Source organism: Podarcis liolepis (genome assembly GCF_965112155.1).
Source record: "Podarcis liolepis genome assembly, chromosome: 1".
Classification (NCBI taxonomy): Eukaryota; Metazoa; Chordata; class Lepidosauria; order Squamata; family Lacertidae; genus Podarcis; species Podarcis liolepis.
In genome coordinates, this window is record NC_139554.1 from 8,835,558 (window position 1) to 8,848,434 (window position 12,877).

The window sequence follows — 12,877 nt, forward strand, 5'->3', positions numbered from 1 at the left end:
TTAGCTGGTGTACTGAATTTCAGAATACAGTAGAAGAATTGAATTGGCCATTATCTAGCACAGAACTGTAGAATTTAAGGCATATGAAGCAATGAAAAGCAATAGGTTTTAATATCAAAGGCAATTGACTGGGATATCCAATTTGACATGTTACAACTGATTTCAAATGTTTCAGAACATCCCTTCTCTCCCCCTCTCCCCAATTTGCTGAATAAAAAACTTGTTATATTTTTTTTCTGTAATTATAGTATATCACTTCTATAGCAATTGGCAGATCAGTCTTATTATACAAAAGGGCTACTGGATTACACTGACTTCAGAAAGTGACAAAGACATTATGTCAATGCCCCTTGCAATAAGATTTTCAAAACAGCTTACAAAATGAAACATAAAATTGCTTGACATTAAAACAAAATAAAAACCAGTTATTAAAAGTCAAAACTGTTAGCACAACACTAAGGTCGCAGTTAAGCATTTTCTAATGGGGGATGAATGTCTGCCCACTCAATTTTGAAGAGATGTTAGAACATAGACACCTATCCTGTAGACACCTTGCATTTTTGCCAGAGATAAAAGCCAATCTGGGCCTTTCATAAGATCTTGGGACCAGTGAGAGTCACCTAGAGAACGTCAGCCGCTTGAGAGCCACACAGCATCAGTGTAAACGATTTTTAAAGGCCTGATAATCATTAAGTATATAATTCCACTTTTACCTGCATGCACAAATTTAAGTGTTGATCTCTGTTTTAGTAAATGGAACATTCATTGCTGCCTTCTTTCCAACTTCCCAGGGAATCCCAAATAGACAAAACTCTGTAGATCATGGTTGCAAAATCTCTGTTCTGAAGCATGCCCCTTATGCATATACTTCTTGTATGAGGAAAAACATTGTGTATAATTTCTTTTCTCTTGTAATTTCAGTGTCTCCATTTGCTATGATAGCGTTTCTTTCCCTAGACAATTCTCTGCATCATCTTCCATCTGTATATGTTTCCATTGGATTCTCAAGAGGCTTTAGAATGGTAACTTTTAAGTATTTTGTTAAAAAAAAAAAAGCACCATGGAAGAAAAGCACTTAATTTTTAGGGAAGATAGAATAACAAATGGATGTGAGAATTACATTTTCCAGTTCCTGAAAGGGGATATTTGTTCATAATAAGGGATGTCTACATTGTGGTAGACAATGCGACTTGTATTTTCACGGCCCCAAGTTTAAATTTAAGTATCTCTAGTTAAAGAATTCTTAGGTAACATTGACCTAAGTCATTGTTGGTCGTTGTTTGGATTTAGACAAGGGATTGTTCTCTGCCGCAGATCCCATCGTGTATTGTGGAGGGTAAAAGACTGGGCAGCCTTAACGTTGTTTGTAAGGATTACTGAGATAATGCATGCAAAGTATTTTGACTACTTGGAAAGCATTAATAGAGCACTATTTATAAAATGCTTTTTCTATTATTAGCCAAGGTTCACTCTAGCTTACTGGTTTTATGTACCGTGTTTAAATCTAGATGTATTTTGTGTCTGGAATATTGCCATGGTCTTGTATGGAATTATCTAGTTCAGAATTCAGCTTGCCAAGTTTGAGTTTATTGCTACTTTTTTCTTTCTCTTCTCCCCTCTCTCTCCCCCCCCCCGCATGTTTATCACCATTTTGGATATGCTGTTGAGAACATGGGGGAATTACATGGTCTGAACTTTCTGAGAGAGATACGAAAAAAGCTGGCAGTGGGAACAGCTGGTGCGAGTAATTTCTTGCTCTCCGTTATGGGCTCTGTTTGTCTGACTCTGACAATGCTGTATTGCCCAATCCCATTTTATTTTCCTCAGGACCTGAGTAAATGTTCCAGATTAATTGAAAACCTGATTCTTGGAATTAGAGCAAGTCACACAAAACAAGCACATGGTGGACTGCACATGTTGTTCTTAGCCTAAGGCAGTACTTCTATAACCTAGCAGTTCAAAAGCACGTCAGTGCAAGTAGATAAATAGGTACCGTACCGCTGTGATGGGAAGGTAAATGGTGTTTCAGTGAGCTCTAGTTACCGTCACTGTGTTCCATTGCGCCAGAAGCGATTTAGTCACGCTGGCCACATGACCCGGAAAGCTGTCTGTGGACAAATGCCAGCTCCCTTGGTCTGAAAGGGAGATGAGCTCCGCAACCCCATAGTCAACTTTGACTGGACTTAACTGTCCAGGAGTCTTTTACCCTTTTTTTTAAAAAAAACTTCTATAATAATATGAGAATTACTGTATGGGACAAAAATGGCAAACGGGAAAGACGAGTAAATTTTAGGCAGCATTAAAAAAAAAAAAGACACTTGAATAGATCTTTGGTGGTCAGGCACCCAAAAACATTTGAGAAACTCCTGCAAAACAACAACAACAGAGGAATAACAGCTTTGGGTTGTATCCAAAACTGCATGAACAGTGTTCCAGTTCTGAGGGCCTTCTGGCTGTTCCCTCAGTGCAAAAAGTTACAGGGAACCAGGCAAAGGGCCTTCTTGGTAGTGGTACCTGCCCTGTGGAATGCCCTCCCATTAGATGCCAGGGGATGTTAAGGGGGAAAATGACTATCTTCTAGTTTTAGAAGACATCTGAAGGCAGCCCTGTGTCAGGAAGCTTTCAATGCTAGATGTTCACTTGTGTTTTTATATTATGTTGGAAGTCGCCCAGAGTGGCTGGGGCAACCCAGTCAAATGGGTAGGGTAAATTATTACTATTAATGGGCCTCCATTTCCTCTCGTCCCCATGTGCTTCCACGTACCTCCAAAATCTCCTCTGTTAGGTCTCCAGAGCAGATTTTGAGGGTGCACGAGGGGGCTGTAGAATACAAGTGAGGAAGGCACAGTTCTGTGGTGCACACAGAAGTCCGTTGCACGGATGGAGCTGCAGCGTTGCATATAGCCCTTTTTATTTTAAGTATTAAAATTTTCAGGTCAGGAGTGAGATGAACATATTGTAAGTCAATAAAGTAATCTTTGTTCCAGGTATGGCAGGATACAGAGCATGCTTTGTTGGATATGGTGGTAGTGTCAAGTGTGCAGTTGCTGGTGTTCAATACTGATCTTTGGTGGAATAGAAGCATTGATACAGGAATCAGGCTCTTGCTGGTAAGTCTGATTTTATTTGTAGCTTCCTTCAGCATTACTATTCCTCCTTTCATATATATATCCTAGGTGGTGAACCAAGTAAGCAGAAATTAAAGCAAATTATTAAAAGGCCAATTAAACAAGTCAAGAACAACAAGTCAGAGTTGGTATCAAACAGTGGCACTGTCAAAACCTGTTTTTAAAAGGTCGGACTAGCCTCTTGGAGAAGAATAAGTCCTAGCTGCTCACCAAAAGGCAAGCAGTAGTTGAGCCAGGGAAAGTTTCTGTAGCAGGTGCCACCACTTAAAAGGTCCCGTGCCTCATGCCTTTCCCCCACCCCCAATGGAGGCCAAAAAATTGAAAGCAGGAAGCCTCGTACAGAGATTTCTCTGTTGTGGCACTGCAGCAGACTGGTGTGAGTGTGGGGTGGTTCTTAAGATACTCTGGTCCCAGGCCATACAGGGTAGCTCTTAAGATAAACTGATAACCCAAACAGATGGTATTTGATCTGACCTACATACTCCAATGGGACGCGGGTGGCGCTGTGGGTAAAACCTCAGCGCCTAGGGCTTGCCGATCACATGGTTGGCGGTTCGAATCCCCGCAGCGGGGTGAGCTCCCGTCGTTCGGTCCCAGCTCCTGCCCACCTAGCAGTTCGAAAGCACCCTTAAGTGCAAGTAGATAAATAGGTACCGCTTTATAGCGAGAAGGTAAACGGCGTTTCCGTGTGCTGCGCTGGTGCAGGCTCATCAGAGCAGCTTCGTCATGCTGGCCACGTGACACAGAAGTGTCCTCGGACAGCGCTGGCCCCCGGCCTCTTAAGCGAGATGGGCGTGCAACCCCAGAGTCGGTCACGACTGGCCCGTACGGGCAGGGGTACCTTTACCTTTACCTTTAATAATAATAATTAAACATTTTATGAAACGTGCTATTGCCCTTCAGCCCTCCCATATTCCTTCCCAAATAGACTCCTATTTTGATTCAAACCAGAGTTAGGGTCAGATAATATTCTGAGGGCATCCCAGTGACTTTAGCAATACGAAGTGCTGTAGAAGAGCCTACAATTTAAAGAAAAAATGATATGCTATTTCTGTCCTGCTAGGTTGGAATAATCCGGGATCGACTGTTTCAGTTTGTTTCAAAACTGCAGTTTGCACTTACTGTTCTCTTGACATCATGGACAGAGAAAAAGCAACGCCGGAAGTCCACTGCTACCCTGATTACACTCAACATTGTCTTCTTTCCAGTTGTACTGACCCTCATATTGCTGTCTGCACTTCTGTCTTCCCCCTTGCTGCCCCTTTTCAGTCTCCCAATATTTCTGATTGGCTTTCCAAGACCTATCCGAAGTTGGCCGGGACCTGTGGGTGTGACGGCCTGCATTTGTCCTGACACCATATATTACCAGCAAATGATTCCAAGTTTGACTACTGCATTGCAGTCAGCACTGTCCAATGGTAGCCTGGGTAAGTAAGCTTCAAAACAACTTTGTCACTAGATCACATTTTATCATGTGCTGAAAGCTGACCTGACTACATGGCTATGAGGCCAGTTTGAATCGGAGCTTGCATACCCAGAAGCCTCCAGTTGATTGTAGCAGCTGTGGTCTCTAAAGGCTGCTACAGCTGAATGGAGGCTTCTGGGTATGTGGGGTATGATTCAATCCATAGTGGTTACCAGATCTGGAAAATGATTTTCTCATATCAGTAGATGGATATAAAAAGCAGGTGAAATATAAGAAGACTATTCTTTGTTACTAGAGTTGATGGGTGGAGATCTATGTTAGACATTTTCATAGGTATGGGGAGAAATGCAGTAGGAAACCTCTTTGGCTCACATTGGAGAGTGCTGTGCTAGGGCATGTATGCCTTGGGGATTTAAATGATTTTAAAAATTAATTATCAGGAAAAAAATTACCTGGTCTTTAATGGGCGAGGCCTTGACTAGACATGTCTTGGCAGGATATCACTTTATGTTTTAAGGTTAAGGCGTATTTTATCAGTTTTGGCAGCTATGCACAATTAAGGAAACCTTTACAAAAATGTTAGCAAGAGAATGCACTCTATTAGCTCAGCAGGATAGAAAAGGCTATTTTAAATTTTAACTAATGTAATGGCAGGTTTCTTAGATTGCACTTGCTTTATTCTGAAACACTGTAGTTTTAACTGTGCCAGCTGAGATAATTTAGTAATCAGTGGTATGCAGTCAGCCGACATCTGACACATCTCAAACCCCTGCAGTTATGTGGGGGGGAGTAGTTTTGCTTCTACGACAAAATAGGTTTGGTTCGATTCAGTAATGTTCTCTTTAAGAGTGTAGTTGCAAATAATAGTTGTGCACAAACAGTTGTGCAGAGCCGATTCCTCTCTCCCATGCTGGGGTGACTGCAAGAGCTTTGTCTACCAAAAGTCTCTCCTCAGCAATTGCTGCTAGTGTGGCAGCCCTTTACTGTAATCATTAAGGGTGAGATTTTGTTGATCCGTTCGGCACCACTGTATCCACTAATGGAAACAACCAAGCAGAAAACCTCAACAGAAACTCACGACATCCATGCGTCTCCAAACGTCCATAGCTAGAATCTGTTTGTAACCTGTCGACACAACAATTTCCCCATCTCTCCATTATTTTCGAGGATTGCCATTTGGGTCAGGGTTTGTCCTTTTATTTTTCTCACTGTACCTTTTTTTTAATATATAAAAAAGGGAAATAGTAACCACATGCAGCTGTGTCTTTGTAGAAACTGTGCATGTCAGTGTGATAGCTGCAGTCATGTACAGCTGAGATTCAGTAAGCAATTTCAGGATTATGGCTATGATGTAGTCTGATGTATTTAGTTTGTGACTTTAACCCCACTTTTCTGTGAATATAACAACCATTGCCTTGATTCCTGCATTGCAGGCAGTTGACCTAGATGTCCCTCAGGGTCCCTTCCAAAATGCCGTTCAGCAATCCTGCAGCAAAAATTAATTCTTTGTGTGTGTGTGTGTCTTTTTCAAAAGGGCTCTGCTCACCTGGCTCTCACTACCTGTGCCGATTCCAAGACAGACTGGTATGGATCCTTGTGTTAGAAAGAGGCTTCACTTATTGTTGTCTTAATATCAAGGTGACTATTGCTAAGCCTATCTGGTACCATTGTGGCAGAGGAGTAGCTCCCCCCCTCCTTGGCAGTCAGTAGAAGTTGCTCTAATTTTCATGGCGCACGAACTATCTGCTAGAGTGACCCAAGGAGGGGTAAAGTTAAAAAAAGGAAACACGCTACATGTGTGGGCATTGGATTCAGACTATCTGGGGGTGGAACTTTTTTCACGGGACTATCCAGTCCCTAGGGAAGAGGAATTTTGTGAATTTCCCTCTTCCTTCTGCAGGACCTCCATGGAGGGTTGAAGACCCCTTCAGAACAGCCCGGGAAGTGGCGTTGGGGGCTGTAATGTGGGTGCGAAGGAAAACTGGCCCAAAAAAACCCTCTTCCTGTAGCACAGCCTTCCCAAAACTTGTGCTCCACATGTTTTGGACTACAAAATGCTGCTTGGTGCTGATGGGAGTTGCAGTCCAGCACATATGGAGGGTACCGGCTTGGCGAAAGCTGCTCTAAGGGGAGCCTGTGGTGGGTGTCTGTGCTTCTGCTCCCAGAATGGCAAGTCTGAATCCAGCCCAAGGTGTCTGATTCATTCAGAAAGCTGCTTAGCCTTTCTGCAACTCGGAAACTGTTCTTGCTAGCATGTTTTAGATTGAATATGTTGCCTTCTGACCATCTTTCTACTGCCCTTCCCTGCCCCTCTGTTTCCAATGTTTAGAGACATGTGGCATTGCATACATAGCTTAAAATAGCCATATCCATGCACAGGAGGGGACCATACCTACTGGCTTGGGGAAACCTAAAGTTTGCAGAAGTGCAAAAAAAAAAAAAGGGCTAGCGGGAGACTCACACACACACCCCACTCCCCCCCAAAAAAAATCCCAGTTCAAGGGAAAGAATGAAGCATGTTTTTCATGAGTACGACTAGCAACAAAATGTTGCAGTAAATCCCCACTTGCAGGATATCTTCGAGAGAAGCAAAGGGTCAGGAGCTATGACAGTTGGATGGTGCCTTGCATGCCTCCTTCTGGGGACTCCTGCAGCTAAGCTGGTGTCAAACGTCTTGCTCTGCTTTCCTTTGGGCCACATCAGCGAGGCCGAGAGGAGGGGTCTTGTCGTCTGGGCAGCCCAGGCTTGCACCCCAGGGAGGTCACTTCGGTGCTGCTAACGCAGCAGTTTGATTTCACCCCCCAGATGCACACTCCATTGTCTCTCAAGACAGATGGATGCCAACCCAAGGCAGGGGTGGCTAACCTTTTTCCGCCCAACAGCCACCACCCTTTGGAGGGTTGCATGCCAGCTCATGCTCACATGCGTGCACGTGCAGCTGGGGCAGGCGGGTAGCCTCCACAAATGCTCAGCAGTGGGGGGGGGGGGGTTGACAGAGAAGCAGCCACACATGCTTGCTCACTCAATTTCAGTACACACCCCATCGCTGCTATCCCAGTTTTGCCCTGAGGTAGAAAAACACACCGTTCTTGCTCTCTAGTGCTGCACCGTAGGTTGGAAAGGCCTTTTTCCTCTTTCTCATAAACAACCCTATATAGTTCATAGAGTAGGAGTCTTTTGACCACACAGCACTCACCCCTTCTCTATCGTAATAATCTCTCTTCCTCCAGGATATTTAGCTCTGTTGAGACTCAACATAATGTGCAGTGGTACCTTGGTTTACACGGTGTTCCGTGTGCTGCGCTGGCTCGCCAGATGCAGCTTGTCACGCTGGCCACGTGACCCGGAAGTGTCTGCGGACAGCGCTGGCTCCCGGCCTATAGAGTGAGATGAACGCACAACCCTAGAGTCTGGCAAGACTGGCCCGTACGGGCAGGGGTACCTGTACCTTTACCTTGGTTTACAAACTTAATCCGTTCTGGAAGTCTGTTTTTAAACCAAAGCATTCTTAAACCAAGGTGTGCTTTCCCATAGCAGTGGGGGACTCAATTTACAAATGGAACACACTCAACAGGAAGCGGGATATGTTCTGCTTCCAAGGCAAATTTCACAAGCCAAAACACCTACTTCCGGGTTTGCAGCGTTCTTAGTCCAAGTTGTTCATAAACTAAGCTGTTCTTAATGAGCATGTGGCTTATTTAAAAGCAGATCTAAACCAGACCCATGTAGAAACCATGAATTGGCACCTTTTCTATTCCAAAGTGATAAGCACTCGGCCAACTGAACTCACTGTTTGTATGCATGTGTGCGTTTTTCCCCATCTTTCCACTGAGAGTACCCAAGGTGTATAAAAAGGAGTAGAATTAGTCATAAAAACTTAACAATTGAACTAATAACAATAAACACTGATGATGATACAGAGTTTGCAGGCTCAGAAAGCTGATATTCATGCAGATGATCTTGCTGTAAGACATTGCTTTCTGTGTCCCATTAAAGCTGAAGAGCTACATAGCAAGGGAACCTGTAGCCCTACAGATGTTGTGGCACTAAATTCCCACGGTTCTTGACCTTTGGACATGCTGGCTGGGCTGATGGGAGTTGTAGTATTGGGAGCGCCATGGGTTCCCCATCCCTACTCCATTCATATGTTTGTTGTGATGTCCAAATCAGGTTAGCGCTACCCTTAAAACCATGGCTTGAAGTGGGCCTGCAAAATCTATGATTGTGATGACCATCTAAACTGAGCCAGTGTATTACTCTGTGTACTTGAATACCTAGTCAGGTTTTTTAAAATCTTCTTTTCCCCTTTTTGTCTGTTTGATTTTCAGGGATTAGAATTGCAGGAAACCTCCTGCCATACCGCTGAAGCTCACAAAGTAGATGAAATGTTTGAGGCGGCCTTTGAACACGAGGAGCACTGGAAGAGCCTCTCCCTCAACCAACACTTTTTAAATATTTTAACACCTTGTTGTGTTCTTCCTGTGAAGCTCTATTCAGATGCCAGGAACGTCTTGTCTGGAATTATTGACTCGCCTGACAACCGGAGGCAGCTGAAAGACGATTTTCTGAAAAACCTCTTATGGGTGCTAGTCCAGTACTTCTATAAGAAATCAAAAACACACAGAACACATGAAAGAACACCCATATCCAAGCATAAGTCGCCTTCAGTGGAGCCACCTGAAGTTTTAAGCAAGGCAATAGAAAGTCCAGACTCCTGGAAAAATGATGACGACCTCAGTGTGGAATCAATAGATGAGTGGACTGACGACAGCAACCTTTTTGATGATGAACCCAGCAAAAAAGGACCCAAAATGGTTTCGCGAGGAAGCACACCAAGACCCTTCTTTTCTCTCCCAGGTTCAGTCGAAATACACACCACAGACACCGAACTGCCAGAGGCACCCAGTGTCAATAAACTCTATAAACCTGTTGTCCTTGGTCTTCCTGCTGTAGACACTGGGGGGAAATGGGGCTTGGTGGATTTGCCCCCAGTCAAGTTTAGCAACTCTTATTCTGAGCTGCTAAGCATTCCCGAAGAGTGGAGAACTGTACCCTTACCTGTGGCCAAACTTTACGAAATGAAGCAGAAGTTCCCGGAAGACTGGTACCATTTTGTACTTCGCCAGCTGGACTTCTTCCACTTGAAGGAAAACCCTTCAAGTTTACTCGAGGACATCGTTAAAGATGCTGCTTTGAAAGACTTGTACGTCAAGTGTGCCCTGTCCTGCTACATTGCCGTGTTTGGGTTAGACGATGTTCTTCCCTCGCCTGGCCACATATTCAGAGCCTACAATGGAGGCCTTCCCTGGTCGGTCTGTTTGGACTGGCTGGTGGCAAAGCAGGAGTTATTTCAGCTGGCCCTGAAAGTGTTCAGGTAACCGTGGCAAGAAACTGTTGAAATAAGGGTAGCAAAAGTGCAACTAAGAAGCTCAAATCATATACAGTGGTACCTCAGGTTAAGTACTTAATTCGTTCCAGAGGTCCATTCTTAACCTGAAACTGTTCTTAACCTAGAATCCTAGGATCATAGAGTTGGAAGAGACCACAAGGGCCATCGAATCCAACCCCCTGCCAAGCAGGAAACACCATCAGAGCACTCCTGACATATGGTTGTCAAGCACCACTTTATCTAATGGGGCCTCCTGCTGCTGCCGTGCCGCCAAAGCCTGATTTCTGTTCTTATCCTGAAGCAAAGTTCTTAACCTGAAGTACTATTTCTGGGTTAGCGGAGTGTGTAACCTGAAGCATGTGTAACCCGAGGTACCACTGTATAGGACTGGCACCCTTTATTGGAAATTAAAACAAATGTCCAGACTTTAACATTCAAAAACTTTTACTTGCAGAAACTTATAAATGAATTAAGACATAATATTTACAGCCCTATGCTTCTCCAAGCACGGGCTTGCAGTCTGTTCTTCTAACTTCCAGACAACTGTATTTTCCTCTTTCTAGAGCTCAGCACTTTCAGACTTCTGTATCTCAATTACAGCTTTTACAGAGATTTCCGCTTTTACCTTCTGTAGTTTTACCCTCTTTTTTTCAAGTAGAGAAGAAGCACTCCAGCATTACACTTTCCATTTTTAAGTTTGGAATAAAGTAGTTGCTTTGGAAGACTATAATCAGGCATCTGCACAACATGACCAGTCCATCGAGCACTGGGCTTTATATACCAATAGTAACACCTTGAACTCGGCCCGGTATCTGTATTGCAATTGTTTCCAAGGTATCTTAGGTTTATCACTTGTTTACCTTCCTGGCCTCCCTTTGGGAGGAAGAGCAGGATGTAAATTCAATAAACAATGACTGGGGACGGGGTGATTTGCTTCTGCATTGAGTACTGGACTCCACTGCCCCCTCTCTGTGCTATTACATTGCTTTTTCTTTTACCTCCCAAAACGGGGGTTTTGGGGGAGCAGAAAAAATGGATTTGGGTTGCGTTGGGCCTCCAGACTGGGCCTTAGCCACCCCTACTATAAAGTTGTGCATTCACATACAAACATACAGAGAGAGAGAGAGATTAATAGTTTTGTGAGCTGAATCACTAATGTGCCACTGTGCACGTTCAGCATGGGTTATAGAGAATGCACATCATCTGTCCATGAAGAAACACTTGTGCACATTTCCTGGTCAGTACATACAGTCTTGAACAAACCTTAAAAGAATGTGCATTCCTTTACCACCATGGACTGCATAAATCTAGACTGTGCACTGGAGATAAAAACCAAGGGTGTGTCTCTTGGAGAAATGTACAAGATTCCAGTATTCTTTGAGTGAGGCGGGACTCTGAAATCACAAGGGCATCGTTAAAAGGCTCATGACCTGTTCTCAAGAGGCTCTGGCCTTTATATTTTAAGAAGCCGTGAGTAAGAATGCTAATCAGGAAAAGTCACAGAATGGACTGCACGCTGAAGGATGTCTTTTTCCTTTTACTTAAAACAGAACCATTCAGTAAATGAGTTGGTCAAGCCATGTGTGGCAGAGCAGCTGCAATCGCCCTCTGCGGCTGCTTGGATAGAAAGCTGTAATACATTTCTTCAAAACTTGGTTTTGATCCAGTGGCCTTCTTACCATCTAATGTACAGTCTAGCCAAAGAGCGTTTAAAGAGTGTCTGCAGGAACTACTGGTCAGACAGGATAGGGAAACCATGAAGGCTGAACGAGCTACACGCAAGTAATTTGCTCTCCAAATCAGCAGATGCAGACATAACCTTACTATGTGATTAATGCATAATTAAGCTCATAATTAATCCTAGGCAAATCTAGCTGTGGCTCCAGCCACACGTGAGTGTTCCCAGGGTGGCGTTATTATAGGCATTCTTTCTTAAGTAGCTTTATAAATCTACACATTGTGCACTGGTCCTTATGTGGTTTATCTTACAGATACACAGTTAAGCTTTTGGTTGACCAAGCAAGTCTGGGACCAGTGGAAAGTTTCAAAGAGCTGCTAAGCTGTCTTGAAGAATATGAGAACGACTGGTACATTGGACTGGTGTCTGAAGAAAAGTGGCAGCAAGCTGTTTTACGAGAGAAGCCGTATCTTTTTTCCTTGGGGCATGACCCTAATATGGTAAGTGGTTTTTCTATTTTTCATGCATGAATTTTGCTGCAAGGCACAAGAATGTTGCTTTTTTTATATAAAAAAAAGAGTGTTAATTAAAAACAGTTCAAAAAAACTTTTTAGACCCAATCAAGGTGCTTGAATTAGATGTAGTTATTGGACAACGAATCCTTTAATTGAATCCAAAACTATGATTCAGCTGTTGTAACTGGCTTGGGGGCATGAAACAACCAATTTCTTTACTCAGTTAATAACCTTGTAAAGTATTTTATGGCCTTGGATTGTATCCAAGGATGTTCCTCTGCTTCTGAAGGGCACTTTGACTCAGCAGATGTTTCCATCTGTGGAGTGGGTAGGGACATGCTCATTGTTAGGAACGTAGGACCATGTCATTACCGAGGAGGCAGGCTTAGTCGTTGTTTGAGGACCATCCCTGCCTCCGGGTCTGGCCCTGACCAGAAGGATACTGGAATCAGCAAGGGAAACCCACATGACCTGAAAGTGTTGCTGTGCAACGCCAGGTCAATGATGAATAAGACCACTGCCATCCACGACCTGATTGTGGATGGAGAACTTGACCTGGCATGTGTGACAGAGAGTTGGTTGGATGAAGCAGATGAGCTTGTCCTTGCCGCTGCTTGTCCACCAGGTTTCTCTTACACACAGCAACCCAGGTCATGTGTGGGGGGGTGTTGCAGTGATTTTTAGGAAGTCACTACTTTGCACCAGGCGTCCTATTGGGAAGACCCAGTTTTCTGAGTGCAT

General features: G+C 43.8%; 1 protein-coding gene across 8 annotated transcripts in view; it reads left to right on the plus strand.

Moving 5' to 3' along the window:
* Nucleotides 1-12,877, plus strand: part of PCNX4 (pecanex 4) — a 30,603-nt gene that overhangs the window by 13,788 nt on the left and 3,938 nt on the right. For 5 of the 8 annotated variants that reach the window (XM_083517121.1, XM_083517125.1, XM_083517126.1 and 2 more), the window contains 6 exons: nucleotides 922-1,022; nucleotides 2,988-3,110; nucleotides 4,192-4,555; nucleotides 6,089-6,192; nucleotides 8,883-9,928; nucleotides 11,935-12,121. In XM_083517121.1, the coding sequence (XP_083373247.1) occupies nucleotides 922-1,022; nucleotides 2,988-3,110; nucleotides 4,192-4,555; nucleotides 6,089-6,192; nucleotides 8,883-9,928; nucleotides 11,935-12,121 (1,925 nt within the window). Of the gene's footprint in view, nucleotides 1-921; nucleotides 1,023-2,987; nucleotides 3,111-4,191; nucleotides 4,556-6,088; nucleotides 6,193-8,882; nucleotides 9,998-10,328; nucleotides 12,122-12,877 lie in introns of all 8 variants that reach the window. The other 3 variants (XM_083517124.1, XM_083517127.1, XR_014529155.1) reach the window with 2 other exon arrangements.